The sequence below is a fragment of the Cibotium barometz genome, chromosome 41, assembly GCF_041138505.1.
Source record: "Cibotium barometz isolate CiBa-2024 chromosome 41, ASM4113850v1, whole genome shotgun sequence".
NCBI classification, from domain to species: domain Eukaryota; kingdom Viridiplantae; phylum Streptophyta; class Polypodiopsida; order Cyatheales; family Cibotiaceae; genus Cibotium; species Cibotium barometz.
The window spans coordinates 32,241,111-32,264,048 of NC_141086.1; the positions used below are offsets into that span (position 1 = coordinate 32,241,111).

Consider the following 22,938-nt stretch of genomic DNA (forward strand, 5'->3'; position numbering starts at 1 on the left):
TTATAACATGAGGGCTCCCCACAGTCAGTGAGCATCAAGTAGTCAACCCCTGGAACAAACCTGTCAAGGATTCTGGAGGGTCTTGTGGACCTCCGTACCCAATGACCATCATTTGCAGGTTGATGTCCAGCCTGCATATCACCTATTGGTGGCTCCTGTTCCATGCCATAAGGTTGAAAGATCATGCCCGGTATCTCCTCTAACTGTGGGATATCCATAGGGATATCTTCTGCCAACTCTGGCTGTCCATTTGGACCATTTTCAGCACCATTTAAGGGCTGGTTTTGTTGCTGTAATGGCTGATTTACAGCCCTTGGTTGTTGTCCATGATGTCCATCATCATCAAAGATGACTCTGCCAGGCTCCTTATACATGCATGTTTCATCAAAAATGACATCATTGCTGCGTATAATCTTTCTATTCACTGGATCCCAAAGTCTATACCCCATTTCACCTCTGTCACCATATCCTAGGAATATGCATTTGTGAGACTTAGGATCAAGTTTGGTGCGTATTTCCCTGCGTATGTGCACGTACGCAACGCAACCAAACACTCTCAAGTGCTTGTAGGACGGAGGCTTCCCTGTCCATACTTCCTCTGGCACTTTCCCACCAAGCCTCGTGTTAGGTGACTTGTTTATAAGATGAACGGCTGTCATAACAGCTTCAGCCCAAAAACCATGAGGTAACACAGCATGTGACAACATAGAACGGACCTTCTCCTGAATGATCCTGTTCATCCTCTCTGCTGTCCCGTTTTGTGGAGAATCATAAGGAGTAGAGAGCTAACTCTTGATGCCTTTAGCATCACAAAAGTCTTGAAACTGTTTGGACATATACTCTCCACCATTGTTGGAACGCAAAGCCTTCAGTGTTTTGGCAGTTTGATTCTCAACATGAGCAACAAACTTCTCAAACACTGAGAATGTATCACTCTTCAAACGAAGAGGATAAACCCACACCTTGCGTGTGGCATCATCAATAAAGGACACAAAATATTTTGCCCCTCCCAAAGAAAGCTGAGGCATCTCACATACATCTGTATGCACAAGCTCTAACTGAGCATCTTTCTGTCCAAGAGCTTTCTTGTGGGGGCACTGGAGTTGCCTGCCATATATACAATGCTCACAAAACTGAAAACTTGAGAACTTTAGAGAAGGCAAGTAACCAAAACGAGACAATTGCTCCATTCCTTTGACACTCATGTGTCCCAACCGGCTATGCCACAGAGATTTCCGGCAGCTCGGTTGCATTTACATTAGCATGATGACAAACATTAGCATGCATGAAGTAAAGAGTGTCCACCTTAGAGCCTCTGGCAACAACCAGTGAGCCCTTACTAATCTTCCACTTTCCACGACCAAATGTGGTAACATAATCAGCATCATCAAGCTGTCCAGTAGAAAGCAGGTTCTTCTTGATCTCAGGCACATGCCTAACATCATGGAGCATAAGCTATGAGCCATCTGAAAACACAAGCCTCACATCACCTCTGCCAAGAATCTTGCATGCATGGTTGTCACCCAAATAAACTACTCCTTCATTGCCAGCAGTATACCTGACAAACAAGTCTCTGCAACCTGTGGCATGAAAGAAGGCACCTGAATCAATGATCCATGAGTGCATACCATGACCATCTCCTGCAAGAAGTGAATGGGCATCAAGTGAAGACGTGAATAGGACTTCATCCTCACTGTCACCTGCATGTGACACATTGACTTCTTCAATCTTGACTCCACTTTTGCCCTTTGGCTTTGCATCTTTGGCTTCATCTTTGTCTTTGTCTTTTCCTTTGCCCTTTTCCTTTTGATCATTCTTCCATTTGTAGCATTGCTTTTTGAAATGTCCCTTCTTGCCACAATAATGGCATTCAAAGTCTTTTTTGGAGCGGGACCTGCTTCTTCCCCGTTCTTGGCTTTTACCCCTTTGCTGGGATCTCCCACGTGCATTCATTGCATTGGACTTTCCAACAGAGTTGTTCTTCCTGTTCATCTCCTCTTGAAGGAGAGCACCCTCCACATCTGCATATAACAGCATAGCATTTGAATTGCTAGTGGCTGCCCTAAATGTGTCCCAACTCTCTGGCAAAGTGCATAAGAGAAAGGTGGCTTTGAACTCATCGTCCATTGCCAACTTTTGATTGATGACCTGGCTGACAACACCATTAAACTCATTTAGATGGGCTGTCATAGATGCCCCTTCCTTCATTTGAAGACCTATGAGTTTCTTCAACCAATACACTTTGCTTGAGGCACTTTGCTGGGCATACAAGTCCTGCAATCTTTGCCACATTCCCCAAGCTGTCTTCTCTTCACGTATGCTGAAAAGTAAAGTGTCTGACACAGACAACATGATAGTGGATCTTGCTAGCTCATCCATATCTTCCCATTCTTCAGCAGTAAGAGAAGCGGGCATTACACCCCTTTCTTTGATGGGCTTGTGCTGCTTCTTCTGGAGCAACACATTATAGCACTGGGTTTGCCAAATGTCATAATTATGTGAGCCTTCAAGCTTCTTGATGTGAAGCAATGAAGAGCTCTCACCTGTGGTTGCCATAGCAATATGCAACCTTTGTCAATGCCTGACTCCCTGCAAGATGTGCAAACACTGCACCAAAAGCACACAAAGTGCTCACAGTTGTTCTCCCAAAGTTTATCTCCCACTGCGGAAGCACGAATGCAACTCTCTTCCCACTGAATGTGATAAAATCACCAAAATCTGGTTGCTGCAGATTTATGACAGCACCTTAGATGTGCTCTGTTACCCTTCCAAAGTATTGTACAGCAGTACTAAGTGCTCACCAATGATGTACCAAATCTATACCGGCAAGTACAGCAGCTGAAAATGAACCTTTTCCTCACTCAAATCAATGTACAGCCATGCCAAAACTTGTACAAAGTTGTACCAAATCTGTACCAGCAAGTACAGTAGCAATAAATGCTCTCCTGGCTGTCCAAATGAGTGAAAATCAGACCTTGACAGTCCTCACCACTGCATACAACAGTCCCGGACAGAAATTGGGCAAAAGCCCCTTGACTGCAAGTGGATTACTGAGGGTTCAAGACATAAAAGTCTTCCCTGCTGCTTTGCCAAGCTCAACAAGCACAAAATCTTGAAAAGCCCCTTGATTCAAGATCAATTTCTGATCATGAATGGTACATTAATGCACATGAAGGCATCCAGAGTCTTCACAATGCTTCCCCCCGGCCACATATACATCCAATACATAAAAGCCCCTTGATTTACTGGCACATTGAGTGCTTGACAGGCATCAAAACATTGCCCAAAACATCAAATGCCAGTGCCTGCATGCAAATCAACCCAATTGGCACAAAAGCCCTTTGATTTGCACTCCAATTTCCTGCAATTTTGCCCCAAATGTGAGATTGCTCACATCATACAGCATGCATGAATGCCCAATGGCACAATTACATCAAAAGCCCCAAATTTTGACATCCAATTTCCTCTGAAATCAACTGATTTCTGTTGTTGCAGAAAAGGGGGGGGCGTCAAATTTGCTGACTCGTGCTGATGCTGCTGCAGAAAGATTGTGCAGATGAAGGGCTCCTCAGGCGTGAGTATCCTCAAGCGTGCTGTAGAAGACTGAGCCAATGGAGGGCTCCTCAAGCGGAAGTATGGTTGAAGGGCAGCGACTGTAGAAGAGGCTGCGAATGGGTACGCCGCTGCCAGCAATACGCTAACCAGCACCAGAAACGCCACGCTTCTTCGAGTAGCACGCTAGCTACTTTAGAGATGTTCGGCCAGCACGATGTCCACGTCTAACACCTTGACTACGCTTCCACTCCCGACAAAGTCACTGCCTGGCTTCGACGGCTCGCTCGTAGGCGTGTTCGCCTCAGTATGGACGCCCGCCTGCCTGCATGCGCGTATCCGCCCAACGCCTGCGTGCGCTTATTGACCACCTGCTTGCGACTAGTTCAACAGCTCTGCGTACAGGCGACCAGCGACCAATGAAGGAAGGGGAAGAACGCTGCGGCCCTGCCCGTGGCTCTTCAATGCTGTGCGCTGCCCTGCACTGGAGGATATGGTGTGTGAAGCGAAAGCTACTACCTCCACAGTCAGCTACAGAGGTGAAACCGGTGGCCTTTGCAGTTGGCGTCAAAAATGCCTGTGGACACGCACCCCTGCTTCTTCAAGCAAATGCTGCAGTTGCAATCGCCATGGCTCTGATACCAGTTGAAGGAGCTACGGAAGCTCAGCTGTAGAGAGTTAGAGTTTCATGTGGGAGACATACACAGAGAAGAAGGGGGAGAGAGAGAGAGAGAGAGAGACATGTGGGGATAAGTCAACTCAATGTATGAGTGTGTGACTCCCCTATCACACATGTATATTTGCACTAGTACACATAGTGCACTTAGTACATTAAAAGTACTAAGTGTACTATGTACTATAAAACTTATGGGCTAGTACACACTATAAGGGTGGGCATAATGCCTTTACCCCAACACCATCCGCCTGCGCTGTGATGGCCCACTGAAGGTCCCCATATCTACACTCCATAAAGCATAGCTGATGTCACTAGAGTGTCAAAAAGCCAAAGTTTCGTTCGAGGTTCCTGAAACTGAACCTGCGAACACATCCTCTCCAAACCACCCAGGGCTGCATGTGCTCTAGTCAATCTAGTCTCTGCAGCTCTCCTCATCGAAAACACTGGCCCACTGAATACTACCCCAAGATATGTATATGCATCTGTATACTCCACAATCTCCTGCCCATATGTAAATGTGGGAGCTGATCGCCTAACCCACTGTGGCGTGGTGTTAAACACCATAACCTTGGTTTTGCCAAGGTTGACAGACAATCCACTATCATGTGCAAACTCATGTAAAGCATCCAGATGACGCTGCACACCCTCAGGGGAGTCAGAGATCAACACAATATCATCAGCATATAACAATAGTGGGATCCATGTTCCTGCTAGCTGGGCTCCTCTATCCCCCAATCTCTCAATGTAGTCAGAAGCCTCATCCACATACATACCAAACAACGGGCAACCTTGCTTCACTCCTATAGTGGAGTGAACCAAAGTAGAGACCCCCTCTGGGGTGCGTACTTGTCCTGCAACTGATCTATATAAAGCCATAATCCCCCATATGAGCTCTGTGGGTACCCCCATCTCCTGTAATCGCCTCATCAATCTGGCTCTGGGCACTATATCAAATGCTTTGCGGAAGTCCACAAAGCTACAATAAATCCGTCGCCCATGCGACCTGCCCTCCTCAATAATGGCCAGCAGAGTCAAGATGTGGTCAAGAGTAGAGAAACCTCTCCTAAACCCTGCATGTCCCTCTGCTCGAATGCCCTCTCTCTCTGCCCATCTACTCAACTGCTGCTCAAGAATGGATGCATACAATCGTGCTAGTGTGTGACCAATCATAATAGTGCGATAATTCCCTGGCTCCATAGGGTCCCCTGACTTGAAGATAGGCACGATGGTGGACCTACTCCAAGTCTCAGGTAAGCCTTCACACATAGCACGATTGAACATCACTGCTAGAAGCTCTGCCAGCATGTCTCTCGCATGAATAAAGTGCTCAGCAACCAATCCATCATGATCATATGCTCTCCCAGTCTTCATCCTATCAATGGCCTTCCTTACCATCTCTGCGGTAAAGAAAGTACATGTCTGTGGGCATGGTGCTGGCGGGTCAGGAAAAGGTGTCTGTCCAGGAACTGTATATAGAGATGCTGCATAGCTACCCCAGACCTCTGTAGAAGTGATGGCCAAAGCAGGGCAGGACTCATGAAACAAACGCCAAGCCTCCCTCGAATCCTGGCTCAAGAACAGCTGGTTGAGCAAGGAAGGCCCGCTTCTTCCTTCGCACAAGGCGCCGGAAGGCAATACGTGACTGTCGGTGAGTAGTGACTTCCAAAGCAACCTCCCGCTACAGGCGGGCTCTTGTCTCTCTGCACTCCTCATCATACCAGCTGTTCTAGGGCATACACCGAGAACGCTGTCTCTGGCCAGGCTGAGTATGTGGATATGCCTCTCTCGCTGCATCCTGTAAAGTCTCTGTCAGTATATGGGTCAGCTCCTCCAAAGGTCTCCCTGGCTCCTCTGCGTACAGACGTCTATAAATCCCGTCTGTGTAGACAGCATCACTCTCAGAAGTAAAAGTATATCGAGTGTGATCTGCCCCTCGTGTCCTCTGAGCTGTGGTGAAGTGAAAAGAGATGGTCAATGTCAACAATGCATGATCCACTACTACCACAATGGGCCGAGATCCAACTGTGAAGTCCTCAATGCATGCAACAAAGCTCGGCATAGCCATAACATAATCCACTGTGCTAGCACCATGTCTATGTGGAAAGCAAGTAAATCCAGCTGCTGACGGAAACCTCTGCAAGCCATTAAGTATGGCCAACCCATGTGCAGTCCCCATATCTACCAAATATCTCCCATACTCTGTGCACTCCACATCCTGTGAGCGTCTGTCTAATCCCATATCCAGAGTGTCCAGCTCTCTGAGCATCTCCTCTGAGGTATCATAAAAGGCTGTCTGGCGGTTGCCCGTCCGGGCATTAAAGTCCCCTAACAGGATGATGTCTCCATCCCTAGAGAACTCCCATATGTCATCATCTAGCACAGAGAAAGGAGACTGCCCTCTCGGTGCTGCATATGTCAATGTACTAGGAGCAAAATAGCATATGGCAATATACAGGAATCTGCCTGTGTCGGCCCTCAGTCTCACCCAGATGGGGGTTGTAGTTCTTTTCAGGGAGGAGCTGCAACCGCTTCTACACATCGTTCGGAGAGATGATCAGGCCAGATACCCATCTGTATCCTGTCACCTGTGGCATCATCTGACCAGGGGCCTGGTGAGTCTCCGAGTAGAAGACTATATCTCTATCTCTAAAGCTGTCCTCAAAGGCACCTACATCAAGTCTGAGGGATCCATTGCAGTTCCAGGCTGTGCCAGCGTTAATTTGGTCCCATAGGTCTCGCACCTTCATGTAGAGCGTCGCTCCACGATGACCACCCTCCCTTCTCTATAAAATTATATCTTTCCCTTTTCTCTTGCCGCCCTAATCTCTGGCATGACTTCCTTCATATGTGCAAGCTGTGAAAGAGTAAGATCGTCACCAAGAAAAATGTCTGTATTCTTTAAAGTGGGTCGCCTCTTCAAGAACTCCTTCTTCGCCTCAATAGAGGGGAAGCGAAGTATGAGAGCTCTTTCCTTTGATGTTTCCCCGTTGCCTCCGCTTTTTTTGCCCACTCTCCAGGCTTTTGCGTGTGCCGGACTGTCAATCCCCATCAACACCATAAGCTCTTTCACCTCCTCTTCAACTTTATCCCCGTCTTTAAGGCCGGTAATCCTCACATGCAAAGCACGTGTACGTCTTCGTTGTTCCTCTTCCAAAGTCATGTTAATGATTGTAGGTGTAGGGGTTGTTATCTCCTTACCTTTACCCTTCTTGGCGACCTCTATCCACTTCTCCGCTTCATCCATCTTCCTTTGAGTCTTGGTGATGACCTCCACCCATGAGGAAGTCTTTGCTTCGTGTTGCTTCTCTTCTTCCTTAATTGCTTGTACTTGTTCCTTGATAACCTTGAGCTCTTCTATCATGGATGGCTGAATTTCACCTTCTTCAAGTCCACCATTTGCCTTAGCCTCTGCAAGCTCCCCTTGAAGAGCTGAAATTACGCCTTTGAGCGTGTGGTCTTCCCCGTGAAGGTCTTTGACTTCTGCCATGAGGTCTTCCTTCTCCTCTTTCCACCGCTTACCCTCATTGAATACCATTTGGAGAAAGTTGGCTTTGCCTTCCATTCCTTCATCTCCTTTTCCACATTTGTTATCCTCTTGTTTGTGACCATAAAGGTCGCCTTTGTCGGGTTGCGCAAGGGGGAAGCCATGGAAGAAGCGAGAGAGAGAGTTATGTTGCTGCTTTGGGGGCCTGAGCAAGGGTGGGTGGGGATAGGGAGGCCCACAACCTATAGGACAGAGAGGCGGGCCTGCATATTTGAGAAAGGGTGGGTGCCAGCAGTACTGTGCGGCGAACAGAGAGGACGGCTACGAGAGAGAAAGCGGCGAACAGGGCAGCCGGCGGGAGGGAGGGCAGCAGGTTCGAAGAGAGAGAAAGTTGGGAGGAGGCGACAGGTTCAAGGAGAGAGAGGGAGGCGAGCAGTGAGGGGGCGGCGAGCAGGGCGAACAGCAGGCGGGAGGCGACAGGTCAGCAGGTGAGCAGTGAGAGGGCGGCGAGCAGGCGAACAGCAGGCGGGCAGTGAGGGGGCGGCGAACAGCGAAGAGAGAGAGAGAGAGAGAGAGAGCCTAGAGGCCTAGACTCTAGAGACTTGAAAGTTGGAAGACTCAAGAGGCTTGAGGGAGAGGTGAGAGAGAGAGAGAGAGAGAGAGAGAGAGAGAGAGTCTAGAATCCTAGATAGTAGTTAGTAGGGCCTTGTGTGAGCAGCTTGGAAGTTGGAAGTTACTACGTTAGAAGAAGCTTGAGGGAGAGAGACTAGAGAGAGTAGATACACTCATAGAGTGTAGCTTGAGGCGCGAGGCTTGAAAGTTGAGAGAGAGAGTTGCTTGAACTTTGAAAACTTGAAGGGATGTGTGTGTGCTTGTAGCCTTGTAGCCTTGTTCTTATATAGATATTAGATAGGCAAGAGAGAGAGGCAAGGGCAAGAGAGAGAGAGAGAGAGAGAGAGAGGCAAGGACCAAGCCTCAAGGGCAAGGCCCAAGGCCCCAAGGCTCAAGCCTAAAAGCCAAGCCTCAAGGCAAGAGAGAGGCAAGGGCCAAGGCCCAAGGCCCAAGGCCCAAGGCGGCCCAAGCCTCAAGGGCCAAGCCTCAAGGGCTCAAGGCCTTCCCAAACGGCCAAGCCAAACGGCTAGAAACAGCCAAGGCAAACGGCTAGAAACGGCCCCGCAAACGGCTAGAAACAAGCAAAAAAAACCAGTCTGACTGCGCGCAACGGCTCCCTGCCGTCCCCCCACAGCCGTCCCCGTTCTTGCTGACGTCCCCTTCACTGTCCCTTGTGAGGACGTACGACCGTCCCCTGCCATCCCCGTTGCTAAACCGTCCCAACTCGGCGTCCCTCCGTTCTAACAGTCCGTCCCTTTCGTCCCCTGTGACTGCTCTAGGGCTGACCATGTTAGTCAAAGGGGCTGGTCACCCCTCACATATATTTTACCCATATTTATTCCCCATTTTATGGTCCTGGGTATTTTCCCTGTCGTGAAGGTGGTGCTTTATCACCAGTCGGCTGCCTTCATGTCGGCATATATATAGCCGGCATGCCTACCTCATCTCACTGCTTGCCTAGCTTTGTTTGCTGCAGTCCCTCACATACAAGGTTCTCCCCTCTTGCTCAGGACATGTATTCCTTTTGTTGATGATATTGAGAGCAAGATCTCACCTGTGTTTCCTCTCCATCTCTCTCTCTCCTGTGTTTCCTCTCCATCTCTCTCACTCTCTCTCCTGTGTTTCCACTTTCCCTTCTTCCGCTGCACATTCTATCATGGTATCAGAGCGCCGGTGATCGTCAGCGTTGGATGCTCCCTCCTCTACCTCTTGATTTCTGCGTTTTTTCTGCCTGTGGACAGACCTGCGTTTTTTCACGCGATGAAGCTTGTGTTTCAGGTCAATCAAGGGCTGACTCATCCCCAATTCAGTGGGCTACAGTCCCTCTTCATCAGGGCGTCAGTTGGCAGCCTCTAGGCGGCCTGACAGGGGTGTTTTTTCAGGGCAGCATACCTGCTCTTCAGGCGGCACCTTCCAAGGGTTCTCAGGCGGCTGTTTTTCAGGGTTTGGGCAGCAACACTGCTGTCCCAACAGGCTGCGTTTTTGGCCTGTTTGGGCTTGCCTTCCCATGCCTTGTTCTTGGAGCTCTCTGGGCTCCCCTTTTGGCCTCTTCAAAGGGCTTTCTACTAGGCCCTAGGCCAGCGCCTGTCCCTTTTGGTTATCTTGTGCCATCCCTCCCCCCCCCCCCCCCCCTATTGTACTTGTTCTCTACAGCAGTTCTTGATATGAGGCTTCAGCGTTTCCATATTCAGCCTGTTCTACAGCCCCTTTTACCTCTGCGTTTTCAGATTTGCAACCTTCGTTGCTGCGTTTTTCTGAACTGATCTTGTTGGTAGCTCTACCTTCACCTGGGCTTCATCTGTTGGACTTGAAGGTACCTTCTCTTCAGCGTTTTTCCTCATAGGAGGTGTGGACACTGGTTGGCCTGAATTTTCAAGTTTGTAGCCCCTTGTTTGGCTGCGTTTTCTTCTCCAGTGGACACAGATCACTTGCAGAGGGGGTTTCTTGTTTGGATTGTGGCTTTGGAGGCAGTTTGGTACTTGAGGAGGATTCTAAATTTCAGACTTCAGTCAGCGTTTTGCTGATTTTGGAGCATCTATACCTGTGTTTTGTTCCTGGCCTACACGATTTCCCGGTTTCTACATGTTCCTTGCCTTCTGTTGGCGGTGGAGTGCTATTTTTGCTGGATAGCAGTGTTTTGGCTGCATTTTGCCTCCCACAGGAGTTTTCTACACTCAAAGGGGGCCTATCTCCAGCTACTTCACTTGAGGATCAATTTCGGGAGCTGTTTTGTATCTGTGGAGACTTTCTTCTATGACACGAGTTTACAGATTTTGGAGGAGAGCGGTGATCTTTTCAGAGATCCTGAGCAGAGTTTATTTTGTCCGAGCTTGTGTTCTTTGCAGTGTTCAAGGAGGGTGTTTTGCCCTTGCGGTGTGATCCTTTCACATGGATCATTTATTTGTTGCTGATTCTTGGGATCTGATTCTACTTCTGGAACAGTCTTCTGCTATCTGTGATGCTTTTGAGGACTTTGTTACCACTGCAGTTTATATTCCTGCTTCCCTTCCTCATTGTGAGGAGTCTATCTCTACCTCTCTTTGTGATGCTTCTGAGGATGCCCCTCCCCTTGCCAGTTCTGCAGGCTTGTTGTTTTGGAGGATGGTTTTTTGGACCAAGTGGGATGCTTTGGATCTGTGGTTGCTACCGTGCCTGAGGCACAATGGTACTTCCAAAGTTTTTTGGATTTGGATCAAAATCACGTTGGGCTTATTTCAGTCCGACGATATCTTTTTTCAGAGGGGGATGTGGAGTCTTTTCATCTTGCAATGCCCACCTCAGTGGCGTGTACTTATGTACAACATTGGGCAACTCATGGTACAGAGTTTGAGCAGATGGACCCCATCTTTTCTACAGAGTCTTTACATCTTGCGATGCCGACCTTTTCACACCCACTGGTTGTCTAATTGTAGGGCAAAGAGTGTGCAGCAAGCTTGCTCAGGCAGATTCATGCATGATAGATCAATGGCCAGCAGTGCTGATGAGAGATCAAGAGTGGCTCTGTAGCAGTATAAGTGATCAATGTAAACTGTGTCAAGGTCATGGTGAATGTAGATATAGGGGGTTTTGGTGTCAGTGCTTTAGGAGAGTAAGATATGGTGAAAGAGAGGTAGGTATGATCTGCCCCAATGGGTGGATGATGGGATAGTGAATTCGCAGATATGTCATATAAGAGCAGGAGACACCATCAAATAATCCACAGTACTCGAGCCACCATTATGTGGAAAGCAGGTCAGGCTAGCTGAACGTGGGCCAACCAGACATCCCATTATAAATGAGCAGCTCATGCATGGCTCCCATATCCAAGAAGCATCTTCCACAGTGAGTGATGTTCCCATTATCTAATGATGATCGCTACCATACATGGATGGATCTTCATGGAAATCATACATGTGTACCTGCATCTCCTTCGTTCGTGGATTAAACTCTCCCAACAAGAGGATGTCTCCTTGTTGGGAGAACTCCACAATGTCTGCAAAGGGACAACCGGAGAGAGAGAGAGAGAGAGAGAGAGAGAGAGAGAGAGAGAGAGCAACCTCCTGACATTGGGCCCCGAGCAGCTACTTAAACTACTCTATGCTATATTAAGGAAGGTAGGTGAGACTACAAATTCAATCTTAGCCATTGGATTTTGAGATCTTTGGGAGATTGTGATTGGCAACATTGCATCATGAAGCCTTTGTGTTTTTTGTTGCTCTATGTGCTTTTAAACTTGATAAGGGGGATAAGTTTAATTGTGTGGCTTTCGTACATGGTGTATTAATATGTCTTTTGTGCTCTCTATATGATCAGTGGCAAGTGGTAATTCACACCTTAGCTTAGAGAGTACTGCTCAGTTTAACTAGCCAAAGTTCACAAGCTTTCTATAGTGAACTCATGTTGCTTATGTGCCAAGTTGAAAGAGAACACAAAATTGAAAACTTTACGCACACTAACTTGTCCAAATGCAACGATGTATATGCTCCATACAAAATACCTCATACCTTAAGGCATGAATGCCACGATGCACATTGGAATTGTATGTCTCGTAATACTCTCTCACTACATCCAAGACAGCCACAGGCTTTTGGGAAGTGGCTGCATTGTCGATATACACTAATTTGCAGCCATTCACCTCCTGAAAAATGGGGGGGGGAAACAAATTAATACGCATAGTGTGGTAGACTTAGTGTTTTTTTTAATATAGTTATAGTGTGACTAATTACCATCATAAGAGCTAAGTACATTCGTGGTGCGGCAGGGTTGGGTGTGCATGTTCACACACCCGTGTGTATGTGTGTGTGTGAGAGAGAGAGAGAGCTAGGTACATTCGTAGTGCAGCAGCAGGTTGGGCATGCATGTTCACACCCCGTGTGTGTGCGCGCGTGTCCGCATGAGTGCATGCACAGGAGCGTGCACGGGCGCGCACGCGTGTATGTGTATGTGCATGCGTGTATGTGCGCGAGCGGCATGTGGGTGGAGATCGAAGAAACTCATTTATCAAGGATTCAGCAAGGAAAAAAGAATTACCATTAGAGGAGCTAAAAACATACATGGTGCAGTAGGTTTAGAATGAGCGCGCGCGCGTGCGTGCGTGCGTGCGTGCGGAGATTGAAGATATTCTTTTATCAGAGATTCACTATGGATTAAAAAATCGCCTTCATAAGGATTACATACATTCATGGTGCAGTAGGTTTAGAATGTATGTATGTATGTTGATCCAGGTTGGACATTATTGTGCTATTAATCAAGAAAAAACTTCTAAAATAGAGAGGAGAATAAGTGGTGCAGTTTGAAAAGCTTTAAAAGACTGGAATTTATCAACAGTTTCAATAAAGAACTACTTGAAAAAAGAAAATCAATTTTTTTAAAAAGCCAAAACAAAGGCAAGGAAATAAGATTTTCAAAAGAATGCAACGCAAAGAATCTTGGAAAAAAGGACAAGCATGCAATAATTAAACTCTAGCAATGATTTGAGTGATTTACCTGGTTCAAAATTGGAAAATCTAGCCGTGTTAATTCTCCAAGGGCAATGTCCGAAGAGGGCACAAAGGAGGGGGCGGACACGGCAGCTGCTCGTACAAAGATGGATACACTGTTTTTCCTTCGCATGGCCGTACGTCCAACAAACAGGCTGCCCAGTTTGGGGCCATGCAAACTTGTGAAAGGGAAGCTGGAAGAAACCCTAGCCATGCTATGTGGCCAAATCAAAAAGAAAAAAGAAAAAAAACAGGAAATTTTAATCAATAATATTAATCTAACATTTAACAGTGTAGATTACATGAGCTTGTTAGCAAATTTGAGCTGATTAGACTGCTGTTAAGAGCCCATTACCTGATTAGAATTGAAAAATGAAGGGACCCAATTGCTGTAAAGGCCCTAAAATTGCCTTAAAACTGAGATTTCTGAAATAATCCAGGGATTGAGATCATGAAACGCAAAACCCACCAAGCTTTAAGCAAAACCCTTCGGGCTTTTGGATCATAGAGACCCACAAAGCTTTTCTGCTCAAAACGTTAGAAATTATCATAAAATGCACATAGAGAAAATTATTATAAAATATTTTGGAGATGAGCATAAATGTCTGGTATATCTACACCTTCACATACTTCCAAAAACTTATCCATTTTCAATTTTTATCAACTTATAACTTAAAATCCTTACAATTTGTCACCAAAGTGGTGTGTAGTCAAGTTGGTAAAGGGATCAAAGTGGATGGATTTGCTACATGTGAACAAATTTTACTTTTGAAAAATATAATTTCTCACTGTTTTAGCTACTCTAGGTACTTTTTTAGCCAATCAAGTTAATTCTCATAAATAGGAACTAGTGGGATGCTTGCTCAATGTTGTGGAATTGCATTGTTTATTGCCTCACTTCATCATCTCATTTATCAATAGTTCCCTAGAGTAACTCCTTATGACTTGGGCAGTCCTTAATGTAACCGCTTGTGGCTTGAGTCGAATAAAATGTGCTTGAAATTAAAAGTCGTGTGTTCAAGGCATCATTGATTATGAATGTAACCATCTTAAGACTTGGGTTATATAAAGTATTCCTTGGAAATAAATCTTAGTTATGTTAGATCCATCATCACGTGTTACAAAATATTCCAGAAACAAAACAACTCCAAATTCTCCTCCAAAAAACTACATCAAAAAATTTGAAGATAGAAAAAATTTGATATCTGATGAACCATCCATTCTTTTTGCTAGCTTTGGGACTACCTTCATGCTATGGTGCTTAAATTGTGGATGAATTACTTTTGCTTAGCCTCCTTTAGCACTTGCTACCACACTGTCATGTGATGCTTTGCCCCACCATATATTTTTATAGTCTTGCCTTTCAGCTTCATTATGAATTGCAATTTGCCGATAGCTTTCTTTGATGCCACCTTCTTCAACTTGGAAATTTCACTTTCTTGATTACATGATCAAGGCTACCTTTCCTAATTGGTTCTTGACTACATCCTCCTAAATAAGGCTAAGATAGAGCATGCAAAGGCCTGTGTTTTAATAATATAGCTACCACGTCATAGCTATGAAGATTACGAATAAGCATTTACACAGTCATCATAGAGGAGGTGAGGTCACATGTATATGGTTGCTTTTTGGATTTTCGTAAAGCTTTTCACCAATCCCTTCTATTCGAACACTCGTAGGGGCTCTATGAGGCAGTGATTGGAGACAGGTTTGTGCACTAGATGGACTCTTTGGGGACATTGGGGTGAAAAAGGGTTGCCTACCATCTCTCACACTATGTGGTCTATACATTTATGAGATAGTGGCCTCTCTGGATAGCTTTGGGGTTAAGGGCCCACCATTGGCTTAAGTGGTGGTGCCCATATCGTTGTACATGCATATGACATTAATCTTGATCTCCCCGCCCGTAAGTGGATGGAAGAGAATATGGAAGAGCATAGAGAGGTTACAAGTAATGATGTCATAGAGAGATTACAAGAATATGTAAGAGAATATGGAAGAGCCTCGTACCAAGTATTGGATTTTTTAGAGGCTGGAAGAGAATATGGAAGAGCATAGAGAGGTTACAAGAAAATGGAAAAGCCTCGTACAAAGTGTTGGATTTTTGACACTTTGGTACACCCAACTATGTATGGTGTAGTTTTTTTTTGGATGGAAGCGAATAGAGAGGCTACAGGTAATGAAGTTATCATCATGATTAGAAGTAAGCCATCAGTGCCACATAAGGTTGTACTAGCTATGTATGGTGTATTTTTTTGGGAAGCAAGTATAGGTAAGGCTACATGGAAGAGCATAGAGAGGCTACAAGTGATGATGTCATCATGCATGATTAGAAGTAAGCCATCGGTGCCATATAAGGTCATACTAGTAAAGTTTGGGGTGCCCCCCCCTTTCCCCCTTGCGTTGGTCATAGATGCCCCCATCACCTAGTATCCAACATCGCCAGGGATCTATGATATACATAACATGGATTGTCCCCCACCAAGGCTCGCACTAGAGTCTTTCTGATACAATATCAGGAGGGAGTGGGTTAGGATGGCTTGACTACCCTCCTCCTCAACAGCACTATCACTATCATTATCCTCACTAGCATGGTACTCCGAGATAGTTGAGTGGTTTGAGGCTCATGGCCTCCAAGATGGATCATCTCCAATATACTTTGGACTCTCCATTCTTGGGCCTCTCATAGTAGTAGGATATCAATGGTTTTATCCAGTTGGATCTACAAGGGCTTCACATACATTAGACATGGGTGTGTCCCCTTCCTCAGAGCTTAGCACGAAATCCCAATCGGGTATCCTCTCATCGTCTTAGAGTTAAGACTGGCAATAGTGTTGATGATTCCTCATCGGAGGATCGGATATGTAGAGCACCACAGGTGGAAAATGAGGCACACTATAAGCTTAGGTGGCCCAACCTACTATAAAATACGGGGGAGATTCCATTGCCTCTTTTGAGAGGGGTTTGGTCCACTTGAACAGATGATGCAATATTTGAGAGGGGTTTGGTCCACTTGAACAGATGATGCAATATGATGATGAGAGATGCATGAGCATGTATGCAGACTTGTATATTGGAAATTCGGTGGGGGGCCAAGTCTCAAGAGGTCACCCATACGAGTTGTGGGCATGCTAATGCATGCTTAATAGGAGGTTTCCACAAATTGGTCTAGCCATTCAAACCCCAAAACCTTAAGGTGATGGAAGGCTTCTGGTCTATCCATTTTGTATAAATGTTCTAGTGTTATGCCTTGGCACCACTTTTCTCAACACCCCTTCCAACTTGTCCACTTTTTCTTAGCTTGGAGGATGAACTTTTTAGTTTTCATGGCTCAAAGGCTCAGCTTAGTGGCTTAGAGGTTGCACTTCAACCTATGGCTCTAATACCATGTTAGAAATTGGGTGGGGGCCAAGTTATGGGAGGTCACCCATCCCAGTTATGTTCACGCCAATCATGCTTAACTAGAGATTTCCACAAATTGGTCTAAGCATCTATACCCTAAAACCTTAAGGCGATGGAAGACCTCTGGTTTTGTGAAAATCGTCTAGTGCTACACTTTGGCACCACTTTTCTAAGATAGCTCTAAGAGGCAAATCTAATACTTATCAGAGGGCCATTTCATATTTCTTTAGTCTATATGCATCCACATCAAAGCCCATCACCCACATTAATGGTCCAACCACACTAATAGAGTTCAATCTATTCTACAAGCTAGCTGCCCTCCGACCCAAAGGCATTGTGGCCAAATAAATACAGATCCATGAGGCTATTCGATGTCATGACATGCTTCCATCATAGAGGCCTCTCTAGCCACCTTCATATAGGTATTGGATGAGGTTGAGCATTACCATTAGTTGTTATCATATAGGTATTGGATGAGGTTGAGCATTACCATTAGTTGATCATGGCTAGTTTGCCTCTCAACACAGGATCATATATTGATATCACATGGATATGTTCTAGTAATAGTTGTTTTATTTTCTTTTAGTTACCATTAGTTGACCATGGCTAGTTTACCTCATACACAGGATCGTATACTCACATCACATGCATACGTACTAGTAATAGTTGTTTTTTATTTTCTTTTAGTTACCACTAGTTGTTACCATTAGTTGATCATGGCCAGTTTACCTCATACATAGGATCATATACTAATATTACATGCATATGTACTGGTAATAGTTATTTTTTATTTTCTTATAGTTACTTTTTCCATGACTCAATATATCCCATTATCAGCCTTTCTTATTCTCCTCTTTTTCTTCTTCATACATCTTTTTTCTTCTTCATACATCTTCATCTCTAGCTATTTTTCTTCTATGTTTAAAATTATTTCCTTGTTCACATCCTCTCTCTCTCTCTCTCTCTCTCTCTCTCTCTCTCTCTCTCTCTCTCTCTCTCTCTCTCTCTCTCTCGTGGCTCTACTTTCCACATGCGAATATTTCTTCCAAAAAATATCCCAAGGAGCTATAAATAGCTTTGCTTACAAAATTGGGCTTGTCTTTAAAAAAAATAACCATAAGTCTTGCAACTATAAATATTACTTGAGTGAGCTTAATAATCCTTCTTCCATTCCTTGGTGGTTCTAGTAGCTATATGACAAATGACCCTGTGCGGTCGAATGATTGTATGGCTTGGCAACACCTAACTAGGTCCATCCCCCATGGAGAGGGGTCTTCGAGCGACATCCCCTAGAAAATGAATGTGAGACCCAAGATATATCTAATCATCTTCATTTTATTGCATGGGCTCTCACTATCACATAGGAGGTTTGTGCATCTTTAGAGATTGCAACTCCTCCCCCAAAGCTTTGCATGGTCATCCTTGACCCTCATATGCTACTCTACAACACAACCTTTGTATTCTGCTCCAAGGCTCTTTGCATTTTAAATGTTTTAACTAGCATGTCGCTAGCCCTAGAGTGTGCTTCTACCAAATATGTGTTTCATTTATTGATGATTTAAATTTTTTCTGTACAATCTTTGTGGACTTTATTCTAGAAGGACTTTAATAGGTGTTATTCCAGTAGGGCTAAGAAGGACTTTAATAGGTGTTATTCCAGTAGGGCTATCTTTTGCATGTGCTAAGAAGAAACTTTCTCTTTTATCGCTATACTTTTTGCTTATCTTCAAGCACAATCCTTTATATGGGGAGGGCCTTAGCCTCTTGTGCAGTCTCTGCACTGCACTTTGTTCTTCTTTCAATGTAGCTTCATACATCTACACTTTCACTGCATGAGATTGCAAAATCTCAAAAGACACTTTCTCTTTTATCTTGACCTCTACTTTTAGCTTATCTTCAAGCACAATCCCTTCTATGAAGCGGAGCGCCTTAGCCTGTTGTACATGTCTCTGCACTGCACTTTATGCTTCTTTCAATGTAGCTTCATATATCTGCACTTTCATTGCATGAGATTGCAAAAGCTATAGGGTATTGTACCCCTCCTCCCTCTAGCCTTGTTGTACCCCTCCTCCCTCTAGCCATGTTGTACATGTCTCTGCACTGCACTTTATGCTTCTTTCAATGTAGCTTTATATATCTGCACTTTATGCTTCTTTCAATGTAGCTTTATATATCTGCACTTTCATTGCATGAGATTGCAAAAGCTATAGGGTATTGTACCCATCCAGCCTTGGGGGCTTGACGACTACATAGTCGTCAATAATGTCTCTTATATTATTATGATGTCTGCTTGGTAATTTTGGAGAGCTAGTAAACTGCCCGGGTCTTTGGCCTCCTTCCCCTTTTCTACCTTTCTATTTCTTCCTTTAAGCTTCTTTGTCACCTTTTGTATCTATCTTAAGCTCTAACCTAGACTCAATGGTGGCGATGTTCCCTTGCTCATCAATAATACACTTTTATTTTTTGGGAGGTGGTTTCTCACCTTGGTGCTTCCCTTGGCTCCTCTCTTTATTTCCTACTCTTCCTACCATAGCGAGGGTGAGAGAATATTCAAGGAGTCAGTAGTTTGATATATTACTCTCATAAGCAACAAAAGAGAGTGGGTATGGAAGAATTACACCTGTAATTGGAGATCTCCTTGATTTGACGAGACAGCTTGCAATTTGATGTAGATATATTTTGATGAACGTTGCGGCAGTCTCAGGACTTGAAAGCGAACCCACCTCAAACTTTTCAACCTGTACAATCAACTAACAAGCACTATACCTCGAGAGGCACATTAGTGTGAAAATTTCTAGACTTGTTTAAGGAATCTAAACTAGAAAAAACTTGAAAACGCTAACCTACCTACCAGTCACCACACTACTACTGAGGATACGGTAAGAGGATGTTGTAGAGTCCTGGCTCTAGCCCTAAGGCTAAGCCTCTATCCGCATCATCCAAACAAATAAAGTCAACCTCAGTAGTGCCATGAGTTTCATCCGTCCATTCATCATTGTCAGATATTTCCTTTTCATTTTCCCATCCACATAAACTCATCAAAAATGTAACCATGCGAGGATAGTCATCTTGTGGAAAAGGAAAGTATTGGGCTATCGGGGATATGTCCTCTACGGAGTAGGGGTCAGTCATGGTCAATAGGCGAATTAGCCATTCTAATTCCTCAACATTTTCCTCTCTGGCTAGTACATCTATATGATCCCATTCAGTTTCAATTACAGGGTAGCACATGTGGAATATCTGAGAAAGGTACAGATGATACCTCTCACCAAAGGTAGGAGTGGATGAAGTGTATGATGATCGGGCATCTGCCATATCTGTAAACACAAATATAGCATCAGTAGGTTTATGACAGGACAATCTAGTTCTTGATTGTATACAGATATTTCTCTTGTTTTTGTGCTCTTGCTCTTTTTACTATTTTTTGTTTTTCTTTTCTTTGTTTTTTTTAAATGTATGAAGCTATATATATACATCCCCTTGAATTTGGCAATTACATGGTCAGGGGAAAAGGTTGAGGAGGAAGCATTAGAATGTCGAGCGTGAATACATGCTCCCCCTTTCCTTGGGTAGATCATATTATTTGCAATGATGTTGCAGCCTCTTGGAACCAATTTGTCCAGTGGGTCATAGGTTGTGATGTGGGCAGATAGCTTTTTATGACCCTTGTGGCCACATCCAATTGCAGAGATGGTAGTGTACGCTCCCATTGACGAATGGAGGAAATGGTTTCCGACGATACTATTACAAGGGGAGACGTAGACTCATCGGTTTTTTGTTGGGTGTTGACAAGAGTAGGTGTAGAGCATGTAGAAACTTCTATATGAGTGTGTGCCTGGCATGAGGAGCTAGAAGCTTCATGTGGCTCCCCCCTTCCTGAGCTAGGTGGTAATGATCGATATCGTTTGGGAATCCAAACTAACTCTGGAAGAAGTGGTGCGGAGCACTCTGTTACCTTTCCCTTACCACGCTCTTGAATTATCGTTGGGGTGGCAACAATTGGTTTGCAAGGTTTTACAGGTGATGTAGAGGGATTCAGCTTATGTTTAGGGACCCAAATCTGGTCATTTCCCTCGTAGTACCCTTGGGCTACTAATAATTTTTTAGGGATCCATCGTGATGTTACATTGCCCTTTTTCGGGTGGGTAGCTGCTTTCCTTTTACGAGGCTTCTTGGTGGCTGAACGAGATTGAGCAGGGGAAGTAGCTGTTAACGAAGCTTTGGGGACCCATTTGTATGTACTCTTTGGCATAGTAAGCGAAGCTTTAGGGACCACCTTGCCTGTTTCCACTCTTGGCGTTGAAGCGTTAGAGGGGTGGCCAACAATGGAAGATGGTTTTGCCACTGGACTTTGTGATTTTTCATTATCTAATATTTGAGTGGATGACTTAGGTGCGGGATTTTGAGCGGTCAGACCTAGTGTTGGTTCTTGCGTTGTGACTTGTCTGGTTACCCAATCGATATTGCACTTGGTGGCCATCATCCATTTGCACCCTAAGTTTACAGTCCCTTCCATGGTACCAGCAGGCATAACCAAAAAGCTTTGAATTACGGTCCCCTTGTCATCATAGGCAACCGGAGTGTGCAGAATTCCTGAGACAGGGGTTTTCTTCTTGTTGATTCCTTGAACTTGTATAGCGCTCTTGGATAAAGGTGGTTTTCCAAGTTGACACCACACGCCATATGATAGCAAATTGAGTTGCGCTCCTGTATCCAATAATGCATTATACAGCACCTCCTCGTAAGGACTCTGTAACTCAATTGGGTATCTTAGAGGTGGGTCAGATTCCAGTGCATCCTCCTCTGCTTCCTCGAAAAATACTTGCATAATTCCCAAGTTGGCTTCTCGTTGTCGCCTAGCACGCTGTTGACGTTCTTTGGCTTCGACTCTCGCTTGTATCTTTTTAAGCTCAACTTGTTCTTTAGCTGCCTTCTTTTGATGGATTGCATGTAACTCCTCCTGGCTCAGGAGGTCATAGTATCTTTTGAATTTACTCCCATTAAGGAATCCAATGGTTTCAACTCCGTCGAGAGTCTCCACTCTGATGGTACCTTTTACGGGGTAATTTCACATACTCTATATGGTCCCTTACCAGCATATTTGAGCTTCTTCTTTTCGTTTCACACTCCATACATCAGGACTTTATCCCCAACCTTGATGTCCTTGTCCTTGAGGTGGCGATCAAACCATTTTTTCCTTCTATCCTTCTCCACAAGGGCATTGTACACAGCCAATTGTCTGTCTTCGTTTAGCCGCTCAAGGATATACAGACGCTCTGCTAAGGGATTACCATCCCAACCCTCTTGAGTAGCAACACGAAGAGTAGGAATGACAAATTCCCATGGCATGACTGCTTCTTGGCCATATACCATTTTGAATGGTGTGCAATAGCCACTTTGTACGCAGTACGATAAGCCCATAAAGCTGTCGTAAGCTTTAGATCCCAATCCGTGCGATGAGCTTCAACTGTCCTTGTCAAAACAGAGATTAAGGTCTTGTTGGTACTCTTGGCTTGGCCATTCGCTTGCGGATAATAAGGAGTAGATTTATGATGGGATATCATGAAATTTGTTGTGAGCTCCTTAATCACTTCATTTATAAAATGCGTACCATTGTCGCTCACAAGTTCAAAAGGACAACCGAATCGTGTGATTATATTTTCAAAGAGGAACTTGGCTGTTGTCCTCGCATCTGCCTTACGTGTCACTTTCGCTTCAGCCCATTTGGTCATATAATCAGTGGCCACAATAATATAGCGAGATTGTGTGTTTCGGGCCGCTGGGCTAATTGGACCTACAAAGTCTAAACCCCACTTTTCAAATGGTTGGTTTACTTTGATTGGATGTAGGGGCATCTGATCTTTCCGTTGGGGTTTCTTGTATCGTTGGCATTCATCGCAACCCTTCACAAAGAGTGATGTGTCTTGGAACATAGTGGGCCACCAATACCCTGATTGTAAGATCTTTCGCGCAGTTAAGTCTCCTGAGAAGTGACCACCGGCTACGCCCATATGTGCCTCTTTCAAAATGTATAGATACTCATCCTCGCGGGCACAACGCCTAAGAACGTCATCCTTTCCTCTTTTATAAAGAGTCCCGGCTATCAGGCAATAGGGTTCGCATTCTTTGATCAGCTTTCGAGCTAGATCTTTACGAAGCTCCTTGGGTGGAAAGCCATTAACCAAAAAGTTAACAATCTTCTCACTCCATTCAGGCATTGTCCGGTAAGTCATCATCAACCCCCGTAGGAGCCT

General features: G+C 44.9%; 1 protein-coding gene across 1 annotated transcript in view; it reads right to left on the minus strand.

Annotated features, from left to right (window-relative positions):
- Window positions 1–13,869, minus strand: part of CPNIFS (chloroplastic NIFS-like cysteine desulfurase) — an 87,370-nt gene extending 73,501 nt beyond the window's left edge. The window contains exons 1-3 of the mRNA XM_086780197.1: window positions 13,638–13,869; window positions 13,290–13,497; window positions 12,308–12,441 (exon numbers count right to left, since the gene is read on the minus strand). Coding sequence (XP_086636323.1) covers window positions 12,308–12,441; window positions 13,290–13,496 — 341 coding nt within the window. The 5' untranslated portion in view covers window position 13,497; window positions 13,638–13,869. The remainder of the gene's footprint in view (window positions 1–12,307; window positions 12,442–13,289; window positions 13,498–13,637) is intronic.
- Window positions 13,870–22,938: the final 9,069 nt, after the last annotated feature.